At 38.7% G+C, this 23,354-nt stretch overlaps 1 protein-coding gene across 1 annotated transcript; it reads left to right on the top strand.

The window, feature by feature from the left end:
* Positions 1-284: 284 nt before the first annotated feature.
* HEATR3 (HEAT repeat containing 3) lies at positions 285-23,071 on the top strand. The gene is made up of 16 exons (XM_054078688.1): positions 285-445; positions 1,787-1,959; positions 2,767-2,854; positions 3,802-3,914; positions 5,709-5,818; positions 6,603-6,743; positions 7,488-7,771; positions 8,389-8,479; positions 11,477-11,634; positions 12,680-12,762; positions 13,025-13,161; positions 15,559-15,647; positions 16,481-16,624; positions 16,730-16,906; positions 17,646-17,789; positions 22,911-23,071. Exons 1-15 carry the CDS (start codon positions 317-319, stop codon positions 17,763-17,765), a joined length of 2,037 nt encoding a protein of 678 aa, XP_053934663.1. The 5' UTR covers positions 285-316; the 3' UTR covers positions 17,766-17,789; positions 22,911-23,071.
* The last annotated feature ends 283 nt before the right edge of the window (positions 23,072-23,354 follow it).

Genomic DNA, 23,354 nt, shown 5'->3' on the forward strand with positions numbered 1-23,354 from the left:
AGCTAGAAGCTTTTATTCAAGATAATCCTATAGTTCTAAAATCACAAAAACTATCCATAATATTCAAATATATCATAGGTTAGATAACCTCTTCCTTCAATACCGACACCGGAGCGAGCCCTTCCCTCTCGCACCCTGCAGGCCCCTCCCGCTGTAAGCGCTGCCGCAGCCGATGCTCTCATCCCCCACTCCCCGCGCTGGAGCGTTTGCCGCGGCCCCGCGGCGGCTCCGTCCCATCCCGGAACAGGCCTGGCGCGCAGGTGCGGGATCGATCAGGTGGCCGATCACGTGACCGCACACGTGGGCGCGCCGAGCCATGGGCAAGAGCCGCGCGCGGCGCTTCCGCGGCGCCGCCTTCGCCCCCGCCGGGCCCGGGCCGGGGCCGTGCCGCGAGGAGGGGGGCGGCGGCCCTGAGGGAGAGCCGCCCGCCGAGCTGCTGGACAAGGTGAGCGGGGGGAGCCCTGCCCCGAGCCCTGCCGCACGGCCCGAGAGCCAGCGGGGAGGGAAAACCTGGGAAACGCCGCCTTTCTGCCTTTGGTTTGAGTAGTGCAGGTTGAAACTACTTTAAACCCTACTTTAAACGTTCTGCCCGTGTTACTTTAGCTTCAGGAGTGAAAATGTTTTCCTTTAAGTAAGTAAATCCCCTTTGTTTGCGTCACTGTGAGAAGTAATTGATCGGTATTGCTGCAGCTGGTTTGTATGTTTAATTGTCTCGTAATATAAATGTGTCTTGTATCAAGAGAAAATGTGCAGACAATCTTCAGACATGGATAAATAACCTGAAAGAAGAAACTCGTAAAGTTGCAAGAATTTATTGATATGCTGAATTGTCATTTAAGATGAAGCTGTTTTGGGTCAAGAGAGAACCTGTCTTAGGGCTGCCAGAATTTATTGATGTGCTTAGTTGTCTTGTGAGATGTAGTTCACTTAGATCAAGAGATAACCTGAAGGAAGTCTCCAGACATGGTTGGGTAACCTAAAGAAATAAACATTCTTTGAGGACTTACATGCTTCTGTGTCCAGAACTAGTGCATATACTCACAGCTTTTGTGAGATTGGATGCCTTTTTTAGAAGGGCATCCAATTCAACACTGAATTGTATAATAAAAATATTATTGCCTTGGCTTCAAATACTTTGTCCATTTCAATATTTTACCAGTGAATAAGTGTTTCTCACACTCTGTTCCACTCAGCTGTTCAGCGAATGTTTGTTTTCAATGAACTCCATGACTTTCCAGAACAGGCACTTCTGCTGTTTTATTATTATTATGGTTCGCCATTCTCATGTATATCTCTGTTACAGGCAAGTCAGTGTTGTCTTGTAGATGTAGAGAATGCTTATTCCTTGTCTTTAAGCAGATGGGTTTACTCTAAAGGCTGCCATGTTTTCATATTCTTTGATTCTTCACTTTTTGTTGGTTGTGGCTTATACTCTGTCTGTTATACTTTCTTGATTGTTTTTCTCCCCCCCCACTTTTGTCTATTTTTTTTAAAACACAGTAATCAGAAGTAGATATGCGGTCTCTCCAGTGCCAGCTAGTGTCACATCTGTGTCTGAACTATGGTTCTCCTGTGAACCATCCAGAGTAGTATTTATCGAGTCATGCTGTTAACACTCGTAATCTAAGCAAAGATTTATAAACTTCCATGGAATTTAAAAGCTCTTGATTCCATTCAGGAGCTACAGTGCTGGGCCTGTAACCTGAAAGGCAGATCAGTTTCTTTGCTCAAAACCTTCCAGCTACATTTTCTTTCCCCCTGATCTGCCCTGTTTGTGCCTCCACAGCTGCAGCATCCCAGTGCTGAAGTGAGAGAGTTTGCCTGTGCCAGTATTTCCAAGCTGCTGCAGCAGGAGCATGTGATCCCAGCCTTTCTGCAGAGGGACATTGTCCGTTGTTTGGGACCATTGCTGATGGATCACAGCTTAGCTGTTCGCGAGACAGCTGCAGGTGCTCTCCGGTAAGCAGTTGTTAATATTCAGTTCCAACAGGGTGCTCCTGGCATGGTAAAGAAAATGGTATTTGCTTGTAAAAGCCGTGAACTTGAATGCCATCCTGTCTTGTTTCAACTGCTTTTTGAGTAAGTGTGCCTGCATCAGCCAGAGTCCCTAGAGAGGGGCTTTTCTTACTCCAGTAGGCTGCCAGGAGACTTTCATGTCAAGAGCAGCCTTTAAGTTTGTGACTACTGTCTTATCTACTCCCAGTGGAATGCACTATTTTCCATCCTTGCATTAGAAGGAACACATCATCTCCCATTCCCCTGTAGTGTGAAGAAATATAGAGAAGTTCAATGCTGTTAGCATGGTATTTTGTTTCTGAGTAACAAAATACTCAGAAGCGGTGGGCTGGTTAGAGAAGGCACCTGGCTGGCTTTTTGAGAAACTTGAAAGTATTGAACAGCATCGTTTTGAGTTGGTATTCTGCTATCATGCCTACAGCTTGCTTTATTTGTAGAAAAAAATGTAATGCTAATACTTACTAACATTCATGTTGTATCTTACACCGAGTAATACCTGACAGAAGTCATATTTTAGTGCAGGTAAGTTTTCTAGTTAGGCTAGACGAATTAAGTGAAAATATTTTTTTTTTCCTTACTAACTTCGAAGTTATTCCTTTATGTTAGAAAGGCAGAAGACTGAAGTTACTGATTAAGCAGATTGGTTTAAAAACAGAAGTATCATGACCTTTAGCGAAGAGTAAAAAATATGTTTTTCTAAAACATTCCTGGAAAGTACTGTGTCTGATCCAGAGTATTTTTTTTCCACAGAAATCTAAGTGCTTGTGGAGGATTTGAAGTCTGTGATGACATGGTGACAAAAGACATCATGACACCTCTTGTTGCGCTTCTGAAAGAGGTCTGTTTATTTTTATTCTGATTCTAAAACGGACGTAGCCATTGAATTTTTCGATTTTCAAAGACAGTTCACTTTTTGTAGCTATTGTCAAGATAGTTGAAAGATCTTCTAAAAGGATGTTTCAGCAGGTTTAATAGTACAAAAATTATACTATAGATTTCATACCACGTGCTTCTGCTTCCTGTCCTGCTAACATGGTGAGGTGTGCTACTTAGGATTATTTCTGCATAAATACTCTGGATATTTGGTATCTGGAACGTCAGTCAAGATGAGTGTATTCTTTCAGCCAAGATCCCAATCCAACATTGATGTTGCAATATTATTCTAGTGAACATTTTTTGGTAAATAACTGTGTCTAAATGAAAGCTTGGATTTACATTTGGGGAGTTAACTGCTATTGTAGAGTATTCTGTACTGAATATCTATTCTTTGTTTGGTCCAGGTGTTGCAGTGCAGTTTGGAAATTGCATTTAACTCTGTCACCTGCTGTCTTTGTATGAGCAGCCTTGAGAAACACCATCATTTTCTGGATGTTTCTTCCCCATTTTAAAATATGGGTAATAGTCTTATTGTAAAGCACAGCAAGATATTAGCTCAATTAATCTTTGTGATTAGAAAGAACTATTGAAAATTGCATACAGACTGTTAGCAAGAAACAGGTTTTCAGGTTCCAAAATTGCTAAGTATTTCTTTGTTGAAAAATGCTTCTGAAGACTATTGGATGTAAAACAAGTACCGTAAGAGTCTTTCTACAAGAGAGAAAAATTATCAATGATTTAATTCCATTGTGGCCCAGTTTTCATAAAAGAACAGGAAACTAAGTCAGGTTTCTTGGTAACAAACACTTCACGAGAGATCTTTCCATTCACTCTGCTGCTAATGTTTTAAGTTTTTGCTTTCTCTTGGTTTGTTTATTTCCCAACCCTGGTTCTCTTGTTTGGTTGTAGTGTAGCACTAGACTAGATGCTAACCAGCTCTCTCCAAAGAAATGCGGAGACATGAACAAAAATTATATTGAAGACATAGCCAATGAGGCTGTTAATTTGCTGTGGAATGTATGGTAAGTGCTGTGTAAACACTGAGCTTTTGAAAGAGCTGAATTAAATTGTTCCTGAAGAGCATGGTAATTGAGATGGAAATGACTGTCCTTGCCTGTGATTATGTATTCAGTTGTTGATTCTCATTTCTGATTGTGTTGCTCCTACATGTGCCTTGTTTAATAAATGGCAAGCCCTTGTCTCATCTGAAATATAACTTCCCTTCTACCATAAATTACTTTTTAAGTGAAGGATTCTAACAGTGCACGATGTTGATCATTGCTTTTAGGAGAGTGGCAGTTTGTTTTTTCTCTTTGTTTTCCATCCCAAGTTCTGATGATGTTTCCTGAACGTTTTCTGTCATAGTCTTCTGTGTGCAGTTTGGGTTGTGGGGTCTTGTCTGCATTTCCTGTAAATTTATTGTGATATGGGAGCTGGAGAAAGTTTAATTATATGAGGAGGTTTTGTACTACTTCCTCCTTCTGCAGGTCATTCCAGAAGTTAGTATTAAATGTTTGAACAAACTATCCCTTAGTGACTGAGGCGTTGATACAAATCTAGTTAATTATGTAAGGAATATGCATTGTTCAATTACTAGTTTACACTGGAAACACCAGGTGAAGGAAGAGCAATTGCAACAGGATTAATATAGAAATGGCTATAAACATTGAAGGGATACAAACCTGTTCCAAAAATTCTCCTTGAATTTTGTGTTTATCTTCGTTTTCTAACAGTTCCACGTCATTGTACGCTTTGGTCCAGGCAGAATTTGGGTTTGTGCTGTGCCGTGTTTCGGTGGAGCTGCCCCTACAGCTGTCTGTCTGACGTGGCTGCTGGATTGAGCCCTTACTCGTAAATTGGGTTTTTTAAGGATTTGAATCTAGACCAGTAGAGTAACTGCTTGCTCAGCACCTTGCACAGAGTATGTGACCTTTTGTAACTCAACCATGTTTTGTGTTACATTTTTTTATCACTTTTGTAGGCATAAGAGGTTTGGAACAGAAAATAAAATCATTGTGTGCTATAAAACACTATAAAAGTGTGCTATAAATTCTGTAATTTGAACTTTGTGGCAATGCCTATGAACTGCTGGCTCCATTGCTGAGTTTGGTATTGATGAAATTGGAGTTGACGTTGATGCTGAGACAAAATATTTTCCAAAGTAAATTTTTGAAGACCTTTGTAGCTAGTTAGTCCCCAAGCTTTGTTAGTTTGACTTTGTCTTGTATCAATACATTAGTTTAAAAAGGGGAATAGCTACGAAAGCTTGAAGAAACACAAATCCTGCTGTTAGGTAATTAAAGTAGATTAAATTAACATGAATTAAAAAACATTTAGCATTGATTTAGCCTGCACTTCTGAATTTTAAGAGCAGTCATTTTTTGGAGTAGATAGATATTGATGTGAGAGGCAACAGCCCAGCCCGTTGTTGGTGGGGTTTGTGGATGAAGTCTTCCGTGGCTGCAGAAAGCCCTGGGCTGGCTTGTGGCTCGCAGCTTAAGCTGCTTTTCACACTCTGACTGGTTCTGGCTGCAGAAGGCTGTACTCAGGCTCCCAAATAAACTCTGAATAATGTGTGTGAAGAGGCGAATGGCAGAAGCCAGTGCTCCTCAAAGATGTCCTGGGTATTGCGGCCTCTTTTTCTCTGTTTTATATAGAGTTAATTATAACCTTGATAACAAAGGGTAGCTCTTTGACTAATGTGTAATTATTAGATAGGCTTTTAAAATATATCAGCGAGTACATTTTCTTTGAAATGCTGTTACAGTAATTTTTTCCAGGGAAAAGTGTTTTATTGATCTTTTTTCTTGTATTAGTGAATGCAACAATACTGCAGTATACATATTCAATAAAGAAGGATGTCTGGATGCTGTGTTACATTACTTAAAGAAATTTTCCACAAATGTGGATCTGGCTATTTCAGTAGGTAAGTGGTAAAAAGAGAAGATAGGGATTTAAAGATACTTCTTTTTTCTTTGCTGTATGAATATAATCTTGATGTCGCATCCATTGCATAATGCACCTGCTTTATGCATTATTTAAACTTTACAATGAATATAAGACTTTGAATTCCTTTCTGAACAGCGCGTCATTGAGAAGTTGACATATGTTGTGTTTGTTTTCAGTCCAGAAGAGTATGGCTTACTGGTGGTTACATGGAGGAAAAATTTTGTGGAAAGAAAGCTCAGGACGGAGGCTTTGTTTTTCGTTTTGTTTTCTGGTTTTGTTTTCTGGTTTTGGTAGTGAAGAGTTTATTTTTAGAGCAGAGGATATGGTCCATCTGAAAAAAAAAAAAAACCAAAACCCAAACAACTTCTACAACTTTGATTGTGGTTTTATCAGTAGTATTGTTATTAGAGTATTACAATGTTCTTACAGATGTATGTGCTCACAAGGCATTTTGGTGTTGTCCCTAATCAGTATACAATGGAGAAATTGAATTTTGAGTAGGTGACATTAATGCAGCTAGTTCTGTGTCTGACTTGGTACTCCCCTTGCCTGTTCTATGTACAGGTTTGCTGTAGAATGTCTTTTCGTCTTGAACATAGCTTGTGAGGGACAGTGTCATATCAGCACAACATGACGCTGCAGGAAATGTTTTTTCTTGTGTCTGTTTCATTACTCAGCTTTCAGGAAGAAAACGCTGGCTCATGAGGAGAGTGAAAGCTGCTATTGGGTTTGTTAATTATCTCTATTGTTGTTTGCTGCAGCAAACTGCTTGCAGGCAGTGACAGAAGATAATCCAGATCTTCTTTCTTCATTTAATGCTTCTGCACAAAAAGTATTGGAAATCGTCATGTTGTGCCCAGAGAGCACAATGAAGCATATCCTTCTGAGGACACTGATTGCAGGTACAATGCTGGAGGGCGTTTGTTGCTTTGTGATGGGTAGTGGGCAAGTAAAGGAGGGTGGGAAGGACAGAAGGCATGGTTTTCCTCTGCTGTAGCCAGGACACCCGCTTATCAAAGCCTATATGGATGGTTATGAGGTCATTTCTGCCTTTTGGGATTGTCTTTTGGAATGACCATATATTTGCAACCAATTCTAATACTCCGTTAAGTGCTTGATTCTGAATTCAGTAGCCATGATAACCCATCTTAACTGTTCGTTTGGTTTTCAATGATGAAGTGAGTCGATAATAAGTAGTATGGGAATAATTTTGTTCTTAATAGGTGTAGATTTTTAACTCGGATTCTCTACCTTGCTTTCTTCTTTCTACTTCAAATGCTCAACCACGTTGATTTTTGATACTAGATTGTAATAAATTAGTTTTGAGAATCCTTAGACACTGGTTAATTCATGTGGATTGGTTATCACAAAGAAAAAGCATCACCAAGGTCACTCCACACAAATATTCTTTGTATACGTACATGCTGAGATTTACTTGAGCTTAAGATGTGCAAATGATGAGTATATGAAATGCTAAACAGGAAAATATACAAGTCTGTAAAGATAAGACTTGAGTGTTCATACTGAAATATAAGCAAAGAATATTTTAAGTAGCAGAGGCTGTGTCCTTGCAAAATGTGTGACTATTACAGAGCTGGACATTGAATATTTGAATAATTTTTATATTTCAACTATCTCATGTTTAGGTACTATCTGGAATATCAAGAATACCATTCCACCAGGCAGCCTGGGAAGCATGGTTAATGCAATCCTGAAGATTTTTTCAGAAGCATTAGCAATAGATGCTGGCGAAATGATTATTCGTATGAATGAAACTGAAAAAAACAGATTAAAACTTACTGCAGAGGCAGAAACGGGTAAAAACATGAGTGATGATATAGACAACCGTGTTATGAATGAAGATGATGATATGGAAGAAATGCCAAAAGGAAAAGTCGGGAGAGAAAACGACATTTCAGATCTACTTCCAGTAAGTGTGGCTGGATGGCTCTCGGACAGCTCAGTGCATTTCGCTGAGCAGCTGACCGGTCTTGACTTGGCATTAGCCAAACTACCTACAAGCATTACTAATCCTAACTCCCAAATAGTTTGACTGTTTTAGCTAAAACTTAAAACATGAGCACGGAGAACTTCAGCACAGCTCGTTCAAATCAAGTTGCAGAGTGCAACAGGATAGCGTGTTTCCATTTTTCGCCTCTAATGGAAGGCATAGGTTTAGCTGACTCTTCTCCCTGTAGCTCATGCAGCAAGTTTGGATTTCTGCATAAGGTGAGTGAGTATTTTAATGGTTGTAATCATTCAGTCGTGAGTGGAGATGCTTCAGAGGTTAACAGTTTCATTCACTATTGTGTATGTAAGAAGCATAACAAAGGTACATGTTTCTGTTAGGGCCATCGCTAACATTAGGTAAACTTTTCTGTTACAGCTTTAGTACAGGTGTTTATGACAAGTAAAATCTGTTCTGAAATATGGGACAGAAAAATTAAATGGCTGGATTGCGTTTTTAACTGATAGCTTGGGTACTTTAAATTGCACTGAAATATTGCTCCCCCTAATTAAATTTGGTTCATGTTTTTATTTTTTTAGTCTGATAAGTGGGAACTGGAAGAAGTGACAGCTTTACTGATGGCTCAGCAGACTGCTCTGGAAATTATTGTTAATATGTGCTGCAGTGAAGGTTTGTAGGAATCTCTTCTATGGCAAGTCTTGTGGTGCATTTTGTTTGTGGAATAGGTCAGGTTTAGCTTGCCGTTAGCTTTTAGCTTTGCTCTTAGCTTTTAACGGTGAATGCACACAGACTTCTTGTCCCTGATACCCTCCTCTAGGGGGCAGATTGGATTGTAATTTCTATTGCTAATTTAAGTGGTTTTTTTCTCTTAAGTAGGTGTTGTTGCTTACATATTTTTTGCTTGATGCTACGTGTGCCAGCTCTTAAAAACGAACAAAAAAGCACTTGTGTCAAAGAGATTTTTCCTAAAAAAAGTATCGAAGCACATTCTTTGTGGAGTTAAGAGCGTGGTCTGATACAATATGGGAGTGAATCTTGTTGCAGGACAGGGGCATCTGCTGGATTTAAGCAGATAATTCTTTTAGTTTTAAGTTTTGATACTGCAAACTTTGCAAAAGAAGGAGGGACAGATTTTGCATGCAGCTCTTAGGCTGTTAAGAGTTCTGGCTTTGAGATTTTTTGGAGGAGAAGGAAAGGCTGTTATTCTCCGGGGAGTGAGAAATAGATATTCTGTATCTGCTGTGAACTCTGATACTTGGTTTTGATAGCTTTTCTCTTAATCTTCAGGAAAACAAAAACTGGTTCTCAAATTCTGTTCACATAAACTAAAGAACAACCAAACAAAATAGTCCTTCCCAAAGCACCTCCTGAACCTGAACACTTTAATTGCTACTACAGTTTGTAAGCCTGATGCAAAAGTAATTGTGTAGGAGAACTTCCTGAGCAAATCTTTCAGGTTCTAATAAAATCCACAGTAATACCCAGATATTCCCAATGGTGACTTTTTTTCTCTTACAGCGCAAGGAAATTCTGTGCCTAGTATATGAAGCTCCTTTCATAACTACATTTCTCATCTAATGAGCTTTAATTCATAAGCTCTGCCCTTTAATTGGGAAATCTCTTGTGGATAAGCTGCATATTCTGCCATTCACTCAGTGTAATGTAAGGTCGATTGTATTGTATTTCACTGCAGTACTTTACGCATTCATGGGCAGACAGAAACATGGTCTGTAGAAATTAAGAGGAATCCAGAAGCAGCTATTAATTTAATTTTCAAGGTATTTGAGGACTAAAATAGCATTAGCCATTATGCTGAGTTCATAGAAACACTCGGCTTGCCACAGAACTCTTGAGAAATAACCAGGCTTGCAAGAGAAATGTTTTACTGAAAACTGGCTGGCATTTGGAAGAAGCAGGGTGTTCTCCCCTTTATGTGGATGTGGGAGGAATGCAGGAGACTCCAGCATTGCTGGCCAGTCTGTAGTTCATGTGTTACCAGCACTAGTTAGGATGGGATAGCCATTGGAAATGCTGCTGTATTTCCAAGAACATTACGAGAAACCTGATGTTAGTTACGGGCTAATGTTCTAAATCCGAGCTCCTGCTCTGCCCTGGTCACTCACTGTGAATGTAAAACGACTGTTGTCATTGCTGCTGCTGAATTGCATGGTTGGCTCGTATCGTTAGCATTTAGTTTTCAAAGGAGATTGTTGTTTTCTTTGCTTGGTAAAGATGCAGATGGAATTTTTTTTAGAAGAGGCACGAGACTAACTTGATGGGGGATGTCTGCTTTGTTTTCATGTTTGTTGCTCCTGTGGGTTGGTGAAGTATGGAAGACAGCTGTTTTCTCATGCAAAGGCTATTAACAGCAGCATATTATGGGTGTAGAATTAATTAGCTATTACCATAGGCAAAAGAAGATGCCCGGGTGATCAAATTGCCACAACCTGATGAGTTACTTTCCCTAGGATAAACAGTAGTCATCACCTTCAAATAAATTCTTAAGCTGCTGTGCAGTACAGGTGAAATGCATTCATTTAGACCTTTCTTGTTTTATTTTAAGTGAATGAATTTACCCTTTGTCACAGAAAAAGTGCATGGCTGTTACCATAGTACCTAGATCTTGCGTGAATCTGTGTTTGCAGACAAGATTACTTGGGGGTGAACATGCATTTTTTTCATCACAGTAGTTAAATATCTTGACCTACGTGTACAGGCAGAGCTTTCGCGTGTCAGCGAGGAGGATCAGTCTAACCCGTAGACTTAGGACTTAGGTAAACACCAGTGTCGCACCAGTTAAAATGTAACCAGGTTTAAAACAACTTTAGATAAATCAGTGTAAACCCTGTGGACGTAGATATATCAGTTTAAATATGAATGATGGACTTAGCTTGTGCTTGTCAGGCCAAGTCCATCTTAAGCCTTGGACAGGTTATTCATTTGATGGTAGCAATGCCTGTTGGTAATACTGCCTCAGCCCTTCTCGTCTTGTCTGCCCTTACACATCTTCTAGTAGAGTAAACCACGTAAGTATAAACCTAGTTTAATTTAATTAAAATATTTTGCCTGCATTGGCTGACAGATGATCTGGCTCGCTTTGGCTTGTTTTTCTGTCTTCATTTCCTTTCATCTGACTTTGCTGTGGAGACCCTAAAATCTTCATCCAGCCCAGTCTGTGCCCAGGCAGAGGACATCTGTCTGTGGCTTCAGTATTACCAGAGAAAAAAGCTGCCTTAAACTGACTGCACTTAGTAAATAATTTAAACTGCTGTAGTTGTAGGCATGGATCTACCTCAGAAAGTAAAATGATACGATCAAAGTTAAAATCTTAGTAAATGCTTTATGAAATGTTTCTTCTGTACTTTTTTTTTTTGTTGTTTTTATGTGAAGCATAGTTTATCAGAGAATGGAGTACCTGTGTATGAAGAACCTCTTGTAAGAATACTGTTGCCTGTTCGAATCTAAAATAAATAATTTTTTAAAAGAAATCAATTTAAATAAAAATAGCGTAATATTTAGAACCATGGCTTGATGGCACTTGGTTTGTGTGGACTTTCTTAGAGTCCAGGGGCTCAGACTCCTAAGCCAAGAAGTGGATCCAAGTGTAATTGAGAAGCAGGACACCTATTGTCCGAGTGTTGTTACAAATCTGTCTTCTGTTCTCAGATCCCTCTGATGATGAATGGGAAGAACTCTCCAGCAGTGATGAGAGTGACTTGTTTATGGAGAACTCATACAGTGAGGGGGGTGGGCTGCTAATGTCACCCCTGTGCCTCTCTGATGAGGTTAACTCAGCGTTTCTGAATAACCTCATTCCAAAGAAGGTATGGTCTTTTATTTCCCACACATGGTACAGTCTTTCCCTTGTGCTTGACTTGTATCACAGGTTAGGCAAACAAATTATCTCAGTCTATCCAGAGAAAAGGAATATTTTCTAAAATCTGTTTTGCTTCACTTTTTTTGGCCTAGAACTGGAACCATCATTATATGAGTTGTCTTGACCTGAGTAATGTCTTTACATAAGTGGGAATAAAGGTTCAAGTGTTTCAGAAATGTGTGGTGTTTTTTTGGTTGGTTTTTTGTTGGTTGGTTGGTTTGGTTTAGTTTTTTTTAATTTGGCTTTTCTGAAAGTACAAACATTATTATTCCGTATTTTGGACATGAAAAAGACACTTGCAAAAAGAAACGAAACTTTGAGTAGAAGCAGGACTGCCAGATTCCCATATTAGCTAAGTGATGTAAAAGTAACATGTGAATGGCAACAGTCAGCACTGAAAAAGTGGAAGTTCCTCTTCCCCCTGTTTTATACATAATGTCTCAGGTATGCTGTTTGACGCTGATAAGAATTGAAGTGTTCTTGTTTCAGAGTTGTTTTGCACATACTTATTTGGGGTTGTAAAGATGAAGTTTGTAGTCTGGATCAGTTATTATGTTAGTTCAGCAGCTGTGTCGAATTCTGCCCCAAGACGGCAAGGTGAGAGGTGCAAATAATCAAGGCTTTTTGTACTTAATAGCAAGCCGCCTAAGTTTTGTGGCAAGGTCTTTTAGACTTGCAGCTCTCTGAAAATTCTGTAGCAGAATCTGTAAGAAGAAAGAGCTAAATAAGCAAGAATAGCAGAGATCTAGAAGATCACTTTTTGTTCAGTGCCGTTGAATGCTTAAATATGCTCTGCTAAACCCAGTGTATAATTGCACCATTTGAGTGATTGAGGAAGATTCTGGCATTTTTAGCAGGTGAGACACTTCTACGTAGAAAGCTTTGAAATATGTGGTTTGAAGTATCTGTTTGAAGCTAAAATTTCAGTCTTCCCTCCAAACACTAAAAAATAACCAAGTTTATTGCTAAAATGTTCTTTTTTCACTCCCCAGATTCTTGAAAAAACTGCTTTTCCGAACAATGTTGCTCTAGACATCTGTACACAGAATCCATCTTGGAAACCATTAATTAAAAAGTAGGAATTTCATTGTTTCTCTTGCTATTTTTCATGTCTATTCAGTTGTTTTAGAATTCTTCAAGGGATGGTACATCTTTGGGTTGCTTTTAGGATCTGGACAGTGGCAGATCTGATAATGTGGCTTTGAATAAAGAGATACAAATGTTTGTGTAAACCGCACACCGGATCGCAGCCTTATTTAATTCAAGGTCATGCTTTGTATTTCAACATCTCTTTTCAGAGACATCTCCTAAGTGGATTTTTTTGTGGTTTGTTTCAGACTGAACACAGTGCAGTGTAGAGCTTTAACCTGTCTTCATAGCATTTTGTTAGTGTCAGATGTGGATTCTCTTGGAGGAGCTTCAGCACTTCAGTCCCTTGCACAGCATCTCTCGCAGCTAATCTTTTCAAAAACAGGTGAGATATTTTAGTAAAGAGGGCTTGCTGGTCATAGATACAAGGTAACCATGTACCTTGTTAAATTTTAATGCCATTTAATTACTAATTTTATCCCTTTGGACTTTCAAAATAAGGATAGTGAATTTTGGAAATGCACTGACAAAACGGTGTATCCTGATAAGATGTGTTTATCCCGATCGTATCTTGAGCAGCGTGCTCCTGATGCGAGAATATGCTTTACATCTGTGTGTGCACACAAAGTCACTAGGTTAGTGGATGACTTCTGCCCCTGTGAGACCAGAACCGTTTGCTTCATCGTGTGTGTAATAATGGCAGCTTTTCATAAATCAGACGAACCATGAAGAAGATGGGACATTTTCTTTTTAAATGTGCTGTCTAGTTTAAATAAACATGAGAAAAAAAGGTATCTAGCACAGTGTTTCCTGTCACTTTTTCTAGGAATCTTACAAAATCATGGCAAAGGCGCTTGTTGCAAAAATCTCCAGAATGTACATGCTTATTGCAGAAGGAAAGAGAGCAGCCGCCTTGTCTCCTGGACATGCTTTTATGCATACCATTGCATAGCTTTATTGAAAATACATTTGTAATAAGAAAATATGAGAGGTTTTTACGATTAACTATTAAAGCTGCTTACTGTTACTGTGATTTTTAGATTTTTTTTTTTTAAAAACAACGGAATGCATCCACTGTAGTTCTTCCAAGGCACGTTGTTTCGTAGAGATACTATGATGTTTTCCCCATACATCTGCTAGTAGCAGTATTATTGGATGGTCTAGTGTACATACGCTGTAGTTAGCATTTCCAGCTGCCTCCTGTAGTCTTAAACATCAGATCAGCATAGTTCCAATAACACTGTTGGACCATTTACACTGTGATCTCTCTGTTATTGACACTAGAGAAGTTGAACCAAGATATAAAAAAGGTAAAAAAAAAAAAAAAAAAAAAGGAAGGAAGGAAGGTAATGGTTCCAAGCTGCTGATGTCGTTCCCTGATGGGCTGCTTCTTTCATTCTATTCTGATAATCTGCTTTTTGTTTTAAGGTCAGTGATGATGGTTCTTCAAAAATTAAGAGATATTCTTAGAGGCTCGAAAAGCCTGCCAATTCTCAAAATTGTCAGAAAACATTTTTCTGAAGAGAGATCTGTTGAAGTCTAGCATATGCGTGGCTTCATCATTTCTTGTCTCTTAGAAGCTTGAGAAGCTCAGTTTTCTTGCCTTCCTTCAGGCTTCTTCATTTGTAGCCCTAAATGCAGTGCATGTAGTTGTTATTCGTTCTAGTGACGCTGCATTAATGCTCGAAAATACATCTGCCTGCAAAAACCCACACTTTTTTCTCAATGTCATTAAAAGCATGTGATTGGTCTGTGGGAACATTATTACTGAGAGCGTAGCGCTCAAAAAATGCAGGAAATGAAACTAAATATGGAGATGTGTGCAAAGCAGTTTACGTAAAATATTTATCTTTTGCTCGAATAGCAGGAGTTTTAAGATTTCAGAGTCCGCATGTTATGCTTCTTAATAATCAAAAAGTTCTTAGATTAAACTGGAGGAGTGGCAAGCTAAAGACAGAGGGTGATAATAAAACACTTAAATGGCCCATGTCCATTTTTGTTAACATACTGGGTTTTTTAGTAATTAAAAATGCAATATAATAGAAACTGCCAGATAGAGTTGATAATGTACCATTGTGTGGTTAAAAGGAATTCTGTGGTTTACAGGATGAAAGAGAGGCATAAAGATCTAGTTGTTTATGTGGGAAACGAGGAGGTACACAGGAAATAATTGAAAGCTTCTGCATCTTGAGTAGTCTAGAAAATAAGAACACATTAGAGGAAAATGAAAAGCTTCAAGAAATGCAGAACATGTATTGAAGATGACGGCTGGTATTGATGAATTTGTAGTTAAACAAGAATAATTCAGTGTTTGAATCATACGTTTCTGAAAGGTTATTAAACCACTAGAAAACACTCTCTTTATATGAACTGGAAAGAATCCAGAGTTTTTTTGTGTCTAAAAAGCCTGCTTAGAAGAAAGTACACAGCTTCTCTAGTTTTCTCAGTTCCTGTATTATGGCTTCGATGTGACACCAGTTTTCAAGCCCCTGTTCTTTCAGCAGTGGTTTGTACATGCCTTAGGTCACACAAGTGTCTTAACCAGGGATGTGCCTGGAAATGAGAAGCAATTGTGGTCTAATCTCCAGAAAAAGTTAATACTGAATTCTAACCAATCGCTATGGTTACAGCCTACATAGCCGAGTCACTGAAAATCTAGCTTTTCCTCTTTGTGGTGGTACCTGGAGGAACAGTTAAGGGACTAAGGAATTTTTATTTCTTTGCTTCTAGTATCCTTCACCTTCCTGTTTAACTTTTGTTTCTGGGTTCGATTCTTTGACAGAATTCCCTACAGACACAGAATTCCTGGAAGCCATAACCAGTGCTTTGAGGGCCCTCCTGCAAACAATGGCATCGAAAAACATCTCCCAGGTAAAAGCTTTCAAACTGAAACGCTCTGGTAGGTTCAAATTCATGTGAGATTGTGCTGGAAAGTTTTTCAAACAAAACCATTTAAATGAAGTGCTGAGTTTCAGCAATTGTGAATACTGAAAGAACAGATTTAAATGCATTCACTCTATATTTTTATGGATTTTACAGGAATATTTTATATTTCCTCTCTAACTTGTAAACAGATCAAAGGTATTTCAAAACCAAAATAACAATAAGCCACAGGTTGTATCTTTAGGAGATGGATATAATGACATGTATTTAGTAAATCAGCGCGTAGAAATGCAGATTCTTTATTTCCTGATGTCGTCTAGTTGAAGCTTGTCCTAGAATCTCGGTTGGACATGAATTAGTGAACTTAATGTAGGAATGAGGCATAATAGTTTGATATACAAGGCATAATAGTTTGATATACAAGACATAATAGTAGACGGTCTGCTGGTCCTTTCTCGCTTTAAAATGAAAAAAAAAAAAAGATTTCTGTAAGTTGTAATGAGTTGGAAGTAGCTATTGTGATGGGTAAATTTGTGAAAATCCCTTTGGGCTCAGAACTTTTTCCTTCGGTTTCATTATAGCCTTGGTCATGTTCTGGAAGAAACATCCTAAGAGGTTGAAAGGGAGAGTTTAACCGTTCTCTTGCTGATTAAATTTTCAGATTTGTGTAATTTGAATAATACAGGACTATTTCTCTGTTTTAAATTTGCCTGTGTTCTGTAAAAGGAAATGATATAAATGTCACATTTGAAAATTCCCATGAAAACATAAATATAACTGTCTGCTTTCTTCTTCCTTCTTCCCCACCCCTTGCTAAACAGTGTATGACTCCCGAGCAGCTCTTGGCTTTATGTGAAGCTGGTATTCACAGCCGCAATGCCAGTGTTAGAGTGAATATAGTGGGCATCCTTGGAATTTCTGGCAGCGTCCTGGCAAAAGGACAAGATACAGCCGAAGCACTAGAGGTGAAAATAGCAAACATCGCATTGTAAGCCTAGAATGGTATTGATACTTTCAATTTTCTTAAGCATTACTGGAAAAATCTTTTTTATTTTTTCCTCTTATTTCAGATGATTGGAAAATTTCTTCTCGAGGTTGCTCTGAAGGAATCTTCTCTCGTGGTAGCAGGTGAAGCCTTGGATGCACTTTTTGATGTATTTGCAGATGGTAAAGAAGCAGAAAAGGCAGCGGTACAGATCAAGTTGCTTCCAGCGCTGAAAGAATTTCAGCCAGTGTTCAAAATGAGGGTAGGCATCAAATGTAGCCAGCTCAGGGTCTCAAGGCACAATGTGGGTTACAGCTTAGAGATTTGGGCTGCTAGAACAGATAATTAAGCAGCAATGTATGTCTTTATAAGAGGACCAAATTAAAAAGGAAACCAATAATTGAATTTGTGATATTTCACTTCAGAGGAAAGCAAGTACACTTACCTTGCAGTTTATGGAACCGTCAAGGTAACAACGCAGCATCTGCATTGCAACATTTGCATTACACCATCAGCATTATTGACGTCCAAATCGGTGTATTGTTCTGAAACCCGTATAAAAAAAACCTGCAGGTGCCTCTGGAGAACAGCTAAGTTGATGGCAGAGAAGTCCCTTCTTCAGTTACATTGACATCTTCTGGTTTTAGCTTGCTCTAGTTACAGGTGTACATTTTTGTTCTGTTGTTGGTTAATTAAAATGGGTCATGGATTCTGTATTTTCAAAGATCACAAGGCCGAACTTCTAAACTATAGTGTCTTAAATAAAGAATGACCTTCATTATATTATTTCTTGAGTCAGATGAAGCCCGAAGAGTGACTTCCATAGTCTTAAAGCTAAGCACTGTGCTCACAAAATACGTACATACCTGAACATGTCAGAGTTCTCAAAGGGTGTGGGTTGCATGCCTTGATAGAAGACATATATACAGTTACCATGAACTTTAGGTGATTTAATAGGAGAAACTTCTCCATTAGTAAAGTATGTGTTTTTGTTTTTACAGATACGAAAAGAAGGGAAAGGACAATATAGTACAGATCAACTGTGTGTTCTTGACAATGTGAAGATGAATTTGAGAAGATTCATTGCATATCAGGAGACAGTAGGGAAAACCCCAACTTGAAACATCGAGGAACTTGAAATTAAGGTTTCCCTTATTGAATAATGTTTTCCACAAATATAACCGTTTTGAACTTCTGAAGTTTACTGAGCAAAGCGGTTTTGCTTTCATGTTAATACTGCGTATTTTTATGTTCAGTATTTTGATACTTCTGGGTGGGTGCAATATGAAAGTCACATCAGCATAAAAAAACACAGCATACTTTGAGATTGTTAGTGCCGATAAGAATGGCTTTGGCACTCCTGAGGTCTGTTCACAGCTCCACTGTCATCATTTAGAAATCCTCATATATCCTGGTGGAAAAATTTGATTGCATGAAAAAGTAATTTACAGAATATTGTTGGTTATGTGCCAGATTGAGAAAAAACTTTTAAAAGCTCAAGATATTTTTCAGGCAATCAAGCAGGGGCAGAATGTTCATATTTGCTCTTACTTATTTCTAGAATTGCACAGGCACTTATGATAAGCTTCCCCAGAGAAGCATGTGACAAGTGTGTAGATGACTGTCAGCACTTGGATCTGTTACTTCATGGGATTTATCAAAGAGAAAACTGTTTGAGATTCATTTAGGATAAATTCAGTATGATAGTTTTTTTGCTGTGGAAATCAGTTTAAGAGGTTTTTACGCATGCATGCAACTCCTTGTTTTTCCTTTATTTTGATTGTTATTTCTGGAAATCAAGTCTCATTTAATTTTTTCCTTGTAATTCTACATCAGGATGAATTTGAAATCAGGGAAGTAGTAAACCTAATAAAAAGTACTTTTTTATACTGAAGTATTAACTTTATAATTGCTTAAAATATCTTTTTCAAATATTTGTGATAGAGATTTTTAAGCTGTAAAAATACAGAAACTATTTTCAAAAAATGTTACTGATTCCTGAAGATTGTATGTGAGTTTCTATATAACAAAAGCTTTGGTTTTGTTTATGTGAATGAGATTCTTATACACGTTTTTTTAAGGAAAAAAACCCACAACCAAACACAAAAGCTTTTTTTTAATCCTGATTTTTGAAATGGGACTTTTTCCCCCTCCTTTTCTCTCAACATGCAGCGTTAACGCAAGTATCTTGTGTCAGGCAAAATATTGCCTGTGGTGTTAGGCATGGAACTACACAGACCAAATTTGTTAGATTTTTGTTAGATTTCATTCTCTCAGATTGGAAAGCAGGCTCAGGAACTGACGGGATGACTTGCAAATGTCTGACGTCAAGAAATCCTGATGTATGGTGTTTTGTCAGATTCAAGAGAAAGTGAAAAAGGAGTTTAATTAGCTGTGCTGCCTGGAAGTCCTGTTATTGCTGTTACTGTACCAGAGCTGGCTGAGGTGTGCGATGTGATGCCTGCTGATGAAATGAGTGAGTGAGAGTGTGGGATTGGGATCAGAAAGGCTCCAGGGCCATTGAGCCTGGCCTGGGGAAGTCCAGGAGAAGTGCTGAGAGTGGTTGAATGGTTATCTTCGGATTTGACAGGGGCAAGACAGCGAAGAGGGCTGGTGTGTAACAGCTGAGGAAAGAATAGCTGGGTGGATTATGGCATAAAACTACACAGTGTAGTTGTACTTGCTGAGGATAGTATATTCACCTGATAAAAGGTATTAATATTTGTTTGAAGCACTCTCACACACAAAGTTCTGCTCTCATTGAATTGCAAGATGGTCTGGGTTGGAAAGGACCGCTGGAGATCTCTCAGTCTAGTCCCCTGCTCGGAGCTAGACTTCGGAATCTGATACGTTGTGCTAGGCCTTGAGCATCTCCAAGTCCCGCAGCCCGGACGGTCTTTTCCAGTGCTTGTCTGCCCTTGCTATGAACGCTTTTTTTTCTTTCCCCCTTGTACTGTCTGGGTAGCACTTTCCCTGCTGCAGAATGTGCCCATTGTCCTTTGACTGCACACCACCAAGGAGAGTCTGGCTCCGTCTCCTCTTATAAGCCCCTTCTCTCCAAAGCTGATCTTTAGTAATTCCCTCAGGAGCCTACTCTGTTTCATGGGATTACTCTGTCCTAAGTGTAGGACTTTACATTTTGCATGGAGAGTAGCAGTAAGAATCTGTTTCCTGGGGACTGTTAGAACAATGTTATTTTTTGTTTAGAGTTTTTTTTTCTTTAGGTTAATAATGAGAAGAAGTGTTTCATATTCAAGTATGAATCTGAAAGTTGCAGATAAATATATAGAAGATAGGGCATCCACTAGAAAATCTGCTTTTCTTAATATAATCAATCAAACCCTGTTTTCTTCCTTCAAGTGAAAAGACAAAGACTGTCTTTTAGATCTTAAACTCTTCCATCAGTAGGAATGCATGGATTTTTTTTTTTTCAGACAATGAACTGATTACCATATAGTAAAAATAAAAGTGGTGTGTCATAAGATAGGTGATCATACAGACCATATTGCTTGCAGCAGTGTATGATTTTTAGTAGAAGTATTTGCTTCTGTATTCTGATACACGTGCTGTTTCTGGCTAATAGCTAAAGGAGAAATGAGGACATGTGGAAGTGTCTTGGTTTCTTGTGAGTTTCTGCTAAGACCCTAACATACAAAAACTGGACCAATCCCTTCACCTTTGTTTTTCTGAGGAGCCCAGAGCACTTTTGTCGCCTATTTGGTGAAAGTGTGAACGCTGACCAGCTGGTGGCTCTGTCTCCAGCTCAGCAGGTATGTTTGGGTTGATGGAGAGGTAAGGTATAGCTCGTGGAAGTTGTTCTTGTCCTGTTAACCTCATCGCTAACATCAGTGACACTTCATGGGTGATTTCCTGAGGTCTTGTGTTGTAAGATCTGTGCCAAAGTCTATTGCCCTTATCAGTGGCCTGTAGCAAAATTGAACCCTCATCTTCCTTTGAGGTTTCTGTGATATTTCTGTGATTGTAGTTACCTGATAATAATTAGCCAGCTGCATACTTTGATGTCCATACTTGTATTTTTCTGAATACAAAGATCTTGCTCTGTCACCTGCCTGGCTGTGACATCAGCTTAACTTGCTTTTGGTGTCCAATGAAGGGCTTGTGAACTGAATGAGAGGTCATTTTGTTCATTAATTTAGAGATCACAATCTGTTTGTGAGGGTCGAGATAGAAGATAACAGGAGAAGCATGGAACACTTCTGTCTATGGAAGACAAAGTAAGTTATCAGTGATGTAAAGAAGTGTGGGGAAAGTGAGCCCTAGAACTAAGCTTAAAAAAAAGTACAGAAGAGCTAAGCTGTAGGATTTGGGTCATAAAAGTTTTTCTGACACAGTTAGGGAAAATTAAGGCAGCATCATATTTGATGATGTGGTGCAAATTAAATGTTTCGAAGGCTCTTTTGGCACTGGTTTATTTAAATAGTTTTAGGGTAAGCTTGAGATAAAGATGAGATCCTTGACAGCCTACGAAGGTGAAGCCAACTCTTGAAGCTTTGAGGGTGGCTGAAATTGGACTGATCTAGACAGTGTGCACCACAAGTGAGTGGATGCTAAATAGATGTAAGTGATCATCAGTTCAGATAAGACTGGTATTGAAACAGGTATCTAAAACTGAATTTGTTTGCTTATCCTGGTCCCTAAGGCATCATCTGTAGTTCAATTAAAAAAGGCAGTCCTTTGAAAATATGGATTGCAGCTTTGTCACCCTGTCTGACACATAGCACAACAGAATCTGGCTCCGAGTTGAGATTTTTATACCAAAATACGTGCTGAATTTCAGTGGGTCTGTGGTGTTAAGTAAATAGCGTGAGGAGGCTGTGTGCTCCCCACCCTGGTCAGAAGCAGTAGGATGCTTTTGCTGCTGCTTTGGCCTCTCTGCAGCCCGCAGAATGTTGAATCCCCAACTGTGTAGATAAGGAGTTATTGTGATGTGCTTTTATTTTTACTCTCTATGAAAAGAAACCAGTGGCAAGATTTAAATAAGCATTTGTTGTGAAGTACTTTTCATACGTCATGCCTTGACATTCAGAAGATGGCTGTGCACCACATTATAGTCGAGAGTTTAACTGTTTGGGGTTTGTGGTGTGTGTTGAAGATATTTTTTTGCACAGTATGTTTTTTTGTTTTAAAAGATTGTCATGTTTGAGGAACAAGAATAACTTTAACCAGCGCTACTTGGCATGGTTTTACATTTCTGTTTTGAGAGGAAAATATTAAAAAAATCCAAGCACAGAAAAATTAACAAAATGAGAACTATGTCAGAGAACAAATTAATTTAAAATCTGTTTGTAGTTTAAGTATTATAATTGAAATGCCTGTCTTGTGGAATATTAGCAAAAAACAACCGTCCAAAAAGGCGCTGGAACTTAAGTTCTCTTTCCTTAGTAAGTAATTTTCAGTGAAAGCATTCCCAGAGGATTGCATAGAAACGTCTAGCCTTACATTTACTGTTGCAAATTCAAATTTAGGCAATTGTAATGGTAATTGAAAATAGCGTCGTTGTTCTTTTCTGGCACAGAAGAATTGAGCAAACAATCTAAATATAGTTTGTGCTGGCCACACTGTTAAGATATATAGCGTTAAGATAATTGGCAAAAACTGAGAACTCTGACAATCACAGCGAATTAAGGAACTTTGAAGTTTTTCCACAAGGGCTGAAACAGGCTTTTCTGTTTGAAGAAGCTCTTCCTTGAGTGGTGGGGTTTTTCTGTTCTGATTTCCAAATAAATTCAAGCCATTAACTTTTGTACCTTCTGGGAAAAACAGCATGCATTTGAATCCACTCACTCTAATTTAATTTTGTTTCTGTGTCATATTCATAAGTTCCTTTTTTCTGTGAGAGGCATTTTGTCAGACATAATTCAGTGACTACATAAAAACATAGTGTGAGACGTGCACAAAAAGGATATGGTAAGACGCCTTTTTTTTTTTATCAAATCCGAGTGTCAGAAACTCCTTGCATGACTCTTATAGCAAAGGCTTAAATCAAACTGTTTGTGGACTGAAAAGAGATAACATTGTGATGACCTGTGTGCTGTTGGAACAGTTGTGGCTGCTGCGCGTCCTCAGCACAACAGAGGGTCCCAGGGTTGTGAGGTGCTCACGTAAATTCCTCCACCGCTTTTAAAGATGGATGGGGATTTCAGTATCCCTTCTCCCGGTTTTGTTTCTTTTTTGACAAAAATCCTGGTGTGGATTCTTTTTCTTTCTCCTCTGACGTGATTTTTTTTTTTTTTTTCACTTTTAAGGAAAATTGCATTGGCCTCTTCCCTCCTCCCTGCCCCCCGATGGAGAGTGAGAGGCACTTCCAGAATTTACCTGAAGAATGGCTGATTCGGCTAGAAACTGCATGAAGTTTCTAAATAACCTTTTCTGGAAATATCTATTTTTAGTAAGTAAAAGAGTTAAAGTTCAAAGTCATGATTAAAAAAATCACTGTGGGGGGGATTTACCCCCCTTTCTTGATTATTGCATTTAACTACTCTATTGGTGTGCTCCCTAATCTAAAGCCTTTGGGGTGCTATACCCGCTTTGTGTCCTGGCTTTATTTGCTGGGGACTAAGGTTGCTACTGAGGAATCTTCTAAATTAATAAGCCTCAGCCATACAACAAAACTTGCTAATTTGTTTACATTTATGTACCCTGAGTGTGGAACAAATCATTGAGGTTTGCAGAATTAGTTCTTTTAAAAA

This window comes from Cuculus canorus, chromosome 13, assembly GCF_017976375.1.
Source record: "Cuculus canorus isolate bCucCan1 chromosome 13, bCucCan1.pri, whole genome shotgun sequence".
Taxonomy (NCBI): Eukaryota; Metazoa; Chordata; class Aves; order Cuculiformes; family Cuculidae; genus Cuculus; species Cuculus canorus.